Here is an 8,540-nt window from a genome sequence, read left to right on the forward strand (position 1 = left end):
GCGGCTCGTGCGCCGTGAGCGCCAACGGCGCGTCGTACAACATGCTGCAGTTCCACATGCACGTGCCGTCGGAGCACACGTTGAACGGCGAGCACCTGGGCGGCGAGGTGCACTTCGTGCACAGCAACGCGGACGGCTCTGCGCTGCTGGTGACGGGCGTGTTCTTCAAGGCCGTGCAGGGCGCGAGCGACCCGTGGGTGGTCTCCGTGCTGGACGCGCTGGACAAGACGAGCTCGAACGCGACAGCGTCGGCAAGTCTGACGTCGTACGCCGACCTGGTGAACAAGGCCGCGGACGCGCAGGGCGTGTTCAACTACGCCGGCAGCCTGACGACGCCCGCGTGCAGCGAGATCGTGGACTGGTGGGTGGTGAAGAAACCCGTGGACGTGTCGACGGCCGACCTGGAGCGTCTGCAGTCTCAGTTGCGCGAGCTGCACATCACGGACGACGGCAAGAACGCGCGTCCGGTGCAGCCGCTGAACGGCCGTGTCGTGACGGCGTTGCTGTAGAGTTGTAGCACGTTCGTGTTTGACAATTAAATATAAATGCTGATACACTCCACGACAAAAAGATATGGACACCACCAAAAGTGGCTGTAACTTCGTCAATTTTTATCGTTTTAAGGTGCGGTTTGGACTAGAGTTGCAAAACACGCTGATAAAGATCTGCACGTTGCTAACACGCGCGCTTTTGCGCTTCTTCAGGTAGCTCACATACAAATCACTGGTTCTGCCCAGTTGACAAAACTTATGGACAGCTAATCCCCATACAAAATCCTATATTAACCAAAACCCCTTACAAATGATACGACTTAGACTTTGTATGGGGCGACAAAGGAACCCATGATTTCTCCACTCTACCTTAGTACTGAGCCATATATCGTCGACCAACAGTTTAGAATGGAGAAGACAATCGTATATCCAAGAGATAGCAGCATACAAATTGGCACTAACTAGGATGCAACTGAACGTGCCTCGCAAATCATCAGATAATACATGGTAGTCACCACTCGAAATTTCAATCGCTTACTACTTGCTCAGTTTTGTGCGATGGTCGATGTATTTATTACAGGTTACTAAACACACCTTCTAGTACACGATAATGCCATCAGATCTTTGTCTAACGTCGCGAGTATCGCCGTGAGGCTGGTTCCTTTGTCGCCCCATACAAAGTCTAAGTCGTATCATTTGTAAGGGGTTTTGGTTAATATAGGATTTTGTATGGGGATTAGCTGTCCATAAGTTTTGTCAACTGGGCAGAACCAGTGATTTGTATGTGAGCTACCTGAAGAAGCGCAAAAGCGCGCGTGTTAGCAACGTGCAGATCTTTATCAGCGTGTTTTGCAACTCTAGTCCAAACCGCACCTTAAAACGATAAAAATTGACGAAGTTACAGCCACTTTTGGTGGTGTCCATATCTTTTTGTCGTGGAGTGTAGCTTTGGGAGCACAATCGGTATGGATTTGAGATCGATGGTTTGTTGGATTGACCACACGTTCTTCTGTAAGCTGAACTTCCAATCTGAAGAAGCGCTAACGGGTAGAAAGTCGCTGAGGTTGTAGAGCAATGGAACTAATGGGCGCAACCACATGAACAACTTAGTGGGTGTTGGGCTTTGCTTCTACACCATTAAAGCGCAGCTCGATCCGGGAACAAATACATACGTATAACACGTCAACACTGTGTCAGTAGGGCAACGCTTTCCCCCGATGCAGCCGTCACCGCACGAGGTAAAAGCACAGCTACCAGCCGTAGCAACCATGCATTTATGATGCCCGCCCGAGTCCTGGTTCGGCTCTTCCTTAATCGTTGCAGAAGCTTCAACCAGCAGCGTGGGGACACTCCATCGCAGTTCCCGATGCCTCGACTTTGAGTCGGTACAGCTACTGTACTGTATTGATCGTTCGGTTGCAGAGCGAACACTGCGTTGAGTGCTCGCTGTGTAACCGAATGAACGATTATGTTCACCACTCCGCGACCGGCTTTGTATCGGGGTTGACTACGCCAAGATTCAGATTCGATCGCAAAAGTCCGTGCTCAGCAATCCGAATTCTCTCTCAAACGGTAAAGTGTAGGCATGGCCTGGGCTCCGGGTTCAACCCAGCGGGTTTATTCATTGAAACAAAGCCGAACTATTCCAAACAGGTTCCTCACCGACATGCTTCAGTATGAGTTCTTGCTTTGCGAGGATTTTTACTCCACCTGCGTTCTACGGAATGAATCTCCACGCAGCAAAACCAGTACGAGCCGCTCCCGAGATCGAGAGAGCCTTTCGAATGAGGCCAGCATTTCGGCTGCTTCTTTCGTGGGCGTCATGCAATAATGATGTACTGCATCATATGTCCGACGGAAGTTGAAGTGGGTTTGTCAACGATTTGCTCACGTTAGTGAGTAATTTCGCAATGCCAAGATTCCAGCACCACAGGCAGTTCTTGTAAGTTACCGGTATAGCACACCGACCGTATTAACAAATCAGTGGGTGGCTGTACGAACGTTGGGCAGCACTATAGACCCGGTTGTCATGGCTTGATCTGTGGAGCATGTAGTTGCAATGCTGTCCAACGCCACTACGATTGTTGAATCAAGTTCGCATTCCCAGCGCCCACCTGGACCGTGTTTTTTTTAATGTTCGCTTATGGAGTAGAAGCTGTTTCTGTTGAATTTCGTTATGTAGTAGAAATGCTTTTATTGGTGTCAACACGATCTACTGCTCTGTTAATAATGGGAACACCCGAAGAATGAGGGGTGGACAGCTCCCAACGGATTAATTGGACGCGTAAGCGTAACCTGGCGTAACCTTCGTGCTACACCAGCCAGAAGGATGTCGACCGAGCAGGTTCAACGGCAACTTTCAGCTAGGCAGACTGAGGCAGGAAATGCACGTCGACAGACCCATGCACCAGCTTCAGAAAGTGAACTGCGGCACGCGCGATATTCATGGGTGTGGCCCCGCAGGGGCCACGCCCTTGAATCACGCGGGCCACAGTTCTCCCTTATCATGGCAATTAGCACCGATACCATCACCAGCGTTTTATACCAGTGGTGTTCCCAGCCAAGTCGAAGACGACCTAGTTAAATCTGCTACAGTAATGTGCGTCAATAAGGGACCTCTGATATGAATAGGAGTGTAAAGGCTAATAGCCTTTATATTAAGGCGAACAAGTGGAAAAAGAAAGAACAATGTATTGATTTAGTTAAGAAGAAATGACACACTGCTTTTACTAATGAGCGTGGAGTGCAACCAGCACTTCGATGATGAATGGTTCGATTACCGATTTAATGTCCTTCTCGATTTGGACAGATACTATGTACTGGTACTAGTCGTACTAGATAATGAAAATAAAACTAATCCACCACTGTGCGAAACACCACGCCGGTGCGGTATGTGAGACGAAGTTGTACATGTCGTGTGCGAAAGTTCGTTGCGTTCCTTTGGACGAACGCGCCTAAGTGCTTAGACTACCGTAATTGTCGCAGAACACGCTCGTATTCTTTACGAATGTCGGGGCTGGAAATCCGGAGTAGTCTGCGGTAGTGGCAGCAAAATGCTGAATGAATCCTTGAAATTGCCGTGGGCATGGGGTCCGGTTCTCCGTCTTCGAAGCAGATGTAGTTCCGTTTTGTCCACTGGTGGTGAAGTGTAGCGCAACGAAGCACATTCCACAGGCGCAGAATCGCGTCTTGATGACTACACCAGCGTTTGTTAACTCGTAACTTGTGTGGGAGAATTAGTGACGTCCACGATAGGTTGCTTGTGAAGAAGATACTCCAATCTTCCCACATGAGTTGCCACGTCCTTGTTGAATGGGGGCATTCCCAGAAGAGGTGCTTCGTAGTTTCAATCGATGTGCAGTTTGGGTAGGGGCATTGCTGTACGTCAGGAATCTGCTGCTTTAGGAACCAGAATCGCGATCGCACTGGAAGAAGACGAAGAGCAATCCGCATTTGAAGATCGTCATACACTGGTAGTAGCAGGTGGCGATGGTCTTTGCTGAATTGGGCGAATCGATTTACGTCTGCATGCGTTGTCCCGTTAAGATCGCGGCAGATGGGATGTATGTCGGGATCCAACGACGGGGGATGAAGAAGTTGTTTTAGTGGCGCCCGAGGGATAAACGGAAGCAATCTTGTTTTAGCAGCTTGCCGGACGCCCACATTCGGGACAAAGCGCAGGTCGATAGTAATGCTGTTTGTGTCAACCAACAGGTCTTTGATGCGCTCGAATATTTGGGTGAGTTCATTGTACAGGCCTTTTAGCCATCGCTTCTGTCGTTCCTGGGAGAACAAGGGATCTTGCGGGTCCAGTGTTTTCTCTATAAATCGTTCTCGGGTTGGCCAGTACCCGAATTCGAGGTAGATATCTCGTAGACTCCCATAGGACTTCCGATGTGCCAGTTGGAGTCGGTAACTTCGCCTTGGTTCTGCAACAGCTATAACATTTCGCTTCCTAGCGGTTCGCGTTTCGTACTGTAGCAGTGGGTTTTTGGAGAGCCAAAAAGGGGCAGCCCATAATGCTCTCATCGCGCTGGGGTGTTTTCCGTGAGTTAGCCACTGTGTTTTGTGCCACATTAGCCATGTGGATCTCCACCACTCACATAAGGCTTCCATTCGGATCAAGCATTTGAAACGGGTCGGCGAGATGTCAAGAAAACATAGAGGGTCTCGTATGGGGATCAGCGGAACCAAGCCGCGGACCGTGGATGACATTAGGGCTGGCCATGGCCGCTCAGGGCTCGCTAACACCTCTTGCGCAAATTGCTACAGGAGCAAGATACGCTGGGCGCGTAGCTGCGTTTCTAGGTGTGGGATCTGAAGATCTCCAGTACGTCTTGACTGATACAGTAAGGCGGAGGGTACAAGCTGTACAAAACTTGATTCAGCTTCATGTTTTCGCGAAAGCACGAATTTGTTTATCATTCGTTGCCAGCGTTGAGTGTAGTCTTTCGGAACAGAGGTGTGCGGTGTAAAATGCCAGAGGGTCGACAAGATGACGGTATGCACGAGAAGGAGCCGCCCGCGAATAGTTCTTGCTCTTCTTGCCCAAACGCCAAAACTGCGAAAAACTTTAGAGTTGAGTTCAGCGAGGATATGATCTTTCGTCACTTGCTGTCCGAACGGGATATCCAAGTATTTAACTGTATCGGATGGCTTCATACACCGTACTTCTGAGGCGAATGGGCAAATTGCTTTTCGGTTGAGGGGCATCAACGCTGATTTTCGTAGATTCACCTTTGCTCCAGAACCTTGACAGTTGACCTCGACAAGTTCTGTAATGGGCCTACTTTGGCTCACTACTTTAGCTTACACGTGTGCGCGTGTATGTGAGGAAGCGTAGCCTAGTTTAAATTAGAGTTAATTATACTCGGGCCTCCGAGTATAGATTAATCTAAATAAACGATCCAAATAATGTTTTTGGGTTAAAATGAGAACTGCTATTTTTGTTTTATGTTTCTGACTTCCTCTAAATGTAATATTCTAAGATAGGAATCTGCCAACGGCTGGTTCGCAGAATTCCATTGCTATGCATGTCGCTCATTGGCTAAGAGATGCTGCTCTCAGCCAATAGGAATCCTAAGTCTCTATGGACCACCCGTCGTGGTGATCGTAAATGTATGTAGCCTTTGGTGTGTCTACACCAAAGTCGAGAAAGTCTTTCGAACCTCTAACAGACGTCATGTCTGTTAGAGTTACAAGTGACTGTAGCCACTTGTGCGTGTAACCCTGTTACACCATCCCCCCCTCAAGGTTAGACGCACCGAGTCACGGCACGTCAATCAGGAAATTGACCATTCGTCAATTCTTCACGTTGGGAGAAAGATAACTCGAGCTCATTCCGCAATGAGCTCGCCGCAGAAGAAGACCGCCGCCGCAACAGAGGGTAACCTCTCTGTTGCTCAGTACCATGGGCGCCAGCAGGCAAAGCGCGACGCCCTCGCTGCAAAGGCCGCGTCGGGGACAACCCAGTCGGAGATTGCCCTCGAAGGTTCCTCTGTAGTCAACGACGCCGTTGACTACGGGAGTGACGACGTAGAGATGGAAGAGGGCGAGGCATCTTCCAACAAGCGCAAGGAGTCTATCGACAGTGATAGTCTCGACCCGCATGCCGGGTCGAGACGCCCTCGTGAAGGAGACGACTCGGACGCTTCAAGCTCGAAGCGTTCGCGCGGCGAGAGCGAAACTCCGCTCTCCGCTGCTGGGGCTTTAAGCTCCCCGCGTGAGGTGGCGTCTTCAAGTTCCCCGCGCGCTGCTCAGGTAGCGCGCGATCCGTGGATGCCGTCTGCGTCAGAGATCGCAGACCGTGTGGGCAACACCGCGCCTCCAAATGAAATTCCGCTGTACGTATGCAGCGGGATCCACAATGATGTTGTGGCGGAGGAGCAGCACTTTGATCCATTAACGAATCAAAGGCGCGATTACTATATCGGACTCTTTCACGAGCTCCGATACTTCTCCAGCACGAAGACCTCTTCTCGCAGCAAAGTGCCTGAGTGACAGGCACTTTGTCAAAGTTGGAATGCTTTTGTTAAGAACTTCAACAAGAAGCCGGCTGCTTACCGTGAGCGGGTTAAGCACGCCCGTGAGCGCTTCGAGACATTCTCGACGCGCGGGAGGCTGGAGCAGCTCCACAGATCCTCTGTGGACGCTGGTATTCCATGCGCTGTGCCCGAAGGCCATCAGTGCACGTTGTGTCTTCCGGGTGCGGTGCGCTTGAGCGACCGCGACCTAAACGGGTACACGACGATTCGTGTACCTGAGAGTCTCAAGGATCTCCGTGCCAAGTTCTTGGCACGCGAGGAACGCGACGATCGTGGGACCTCGGGCGCTGTAGGTGACCACAGCGCTCGCACTACCTTCGCGTCGGCAGTGCGTGGTGAGTTTCGTACGCCCTCACCATTTCCGGAACGGCCTGCAGCAGGACGTCCCGTGGCTCCCATGTATCTTGGTGGGGCGGAAACCCTCTCCAACGAATACGATAACGAACCGGCTGCCGGTTCGTTTTTGGGATACTATGGTTCACAATACGCTCAACAATCCAGCGTGTTGAGCCGCGGGCGTCGCGGATCGGAGGCGGCGGTGGTGGGAACACGCCCTGGGTATGGTCAACCTGGGGTTGACCTTGGCCCGACGCTCGAGGAGCGGGTCGCTGCTGTGGAACAGCATCAGAGCCGGGAGTTCGCCGCTCTGAAGCAGGAGGTGGAGATCCTGAGGGCTCAAGTCGCTCAGGCCTCGCCGACCACGTCGGACATCTCTGTCGACGTGGGAGGTCGCGTCGCACGCTTGGCCCAGCGCGTTCACGCGCTGGAGCAGAGGTTTGCTCCCGCTGGGGCTTCCGCTTCGGGCCAGCCGAGCTACGTGGCTCGTGCTGCTGGTATGGCTTCAGCCGCCCGATGTAAAAGGTCGGATGGAGGCGCATGCTAGATGGAATATCTAGCGTGTAGGCGTTGCCATGCCGTGCCAACACCGTGAACGGCCCGATGAAGCGCGGAGCGAGCTTGCTCGCCCCGAAGTCGGAAACTGCATGTTTAGGCAGGTTTTGAGTTGCTAACAAAACCAATGAACCCTTCTTGAATTCATTAGTGTTGCCCCTACCAACATTGTCTACGTTCAGCTTCTGTCGGTCGACAGAAGCTGCGATAGCGTCTTGGACAAACCGAATGACGGCTTGTCTGCGCTGCACGAAGTTGATTGCGTCCGAGCTGAACTCGTTCAGCTCGTTTCTAGCAGTAGGCCCGGCCTCTGCGTTCGTCTTCGCGGTGTCTGTGCCCTGCACAGACCCGTTCTTCTTCTTGTTGTTGCGCGTAGTCGCGGCTGACACTGTGCAAGTGTCAGCGGCATTCTGCGGCTGCTGTGTTGCAGTCGTAGATCCTCCCCCCACTTAAGGAAGGAGCCACCATCCCGAGTAGACTCGGGAGGCGTGGGTGCCTGATGGCATTCACGTAGAACGGTGTATGCCCGGTCGAGGCATGCACCGAGTTGTTGATGGCGAACTCCGCCATCGGTAGGCACTCGCTCCAGTGTTGGAACGAGTGAGCGTAGCTCTTAAGCACGTCTACGAGCACGCGATTCACGCGCTCGGTCTGCCCGTCCGTCTGCGGATGGTCCGCAGCCGACATCGAAAGTTGACTCCCAAGAAGTGTAAAAACTTCTTGCCAAAGGTGTGCAGTGAAGCGCGGGTCCCGATCCGACACAATGTCGATCGGCATGCCATGGTGTTTGAACACCATGTCAACGAACAGACGCGCCGTCTGCTTCGCAGTCACTTCAGCGGGTACCGCAGCAAGATGTACCATCTTGCTGAAGCGGTCAACAAAGACCACAACGCCCGTGTTCCCCTGGCTGTCCGGGGGAAGACCGAACACGAAGTCCAAAGACATGGACTGCCAACACTCTCGTGGAGTTGGTAGTGACTGCAAGGGAGCCTGCGCGAAAGGCGCAGGCTTCACACGTTGACAAACCTCGCAAGCAGGGACGTACTTGCGCACCCATTTATATTGGTGGGCCCAGTAGAAGTCTCGCGTGAGAAGAAGGTATGTCTTCTCA

At 52.1% G+C, this 8,540-nt stretch overlaps 3 protein-coding genes across 3 annotated transcripts; 2 read left to right on the plus strand and 1 right to left on the minus strand.

Annotated features, from left to right (window-relative positions):
- Positions 1–41: 41 nt before the first annotated feature.
- Positions 42–509, plus strand: PHYSODRAFT_337083 (hypothetical protein; the record flags this gene model as incomplete). Its single annotated transcript, XM_009534707.1, has 1 exon — positions 42–509. The coding sequence occupies one exon, from the start codon at positions 42–44 to the stop codon at positions 507–509; it is 468 nt and encodes a 155-aa protein (XP_009533002.1).
- A 2,949-nt stretch (positions 510–3,458) lies between these two features.
- Positions 3,459–3,971, minus strand: PHYSODRAFT_517553 (hypothetical protein; the record flags this gene model as incomplete). Its single annotated transcript, XM_009534708.1, has 1 exon — positions 3,459–3,971. A coding segment is annotated over one exon (513 nt), but the record flags the coding sequence as incomplete, so codon positions are not given.
- A 1,866-nt stretch (positions 3,972–5,837) lies between these two features.
- PHYSODRAFT_337084 (hypothetical protein) lies at positions 5,838–7,418 on the plus strand (the record flags this gene model as incomplete). The annotated part of the gene is made up of 2 exons (XM_009534709.1): positions 5,838–6,479; positions 6,528–7,418. 2 exons carry the CDS (start codon positions 5,838–5,840, stop codon positions 7,416–7,418), a joined length of 1,533 nt encoding a protein of 510 aa, XP_009533004.1.
- Positions 7,419–8,540: the final 1,122 nt, after the last annotated feature.

The sequence above is a fragment of the Phytophthora sojae genome (assembly GCF_000149755.1).
Source record: "Phytophthora sojae unplaced genomic scaffold PHYSOscaffold_7, whole genome shotgun sequence".
NCBI classification, from domain to species: Eukaryota; Oomycota; class Peronosporomycetes; order Peronosporales; family Peronosporaceae; genus Phytophthora; species Phytophthora sojae.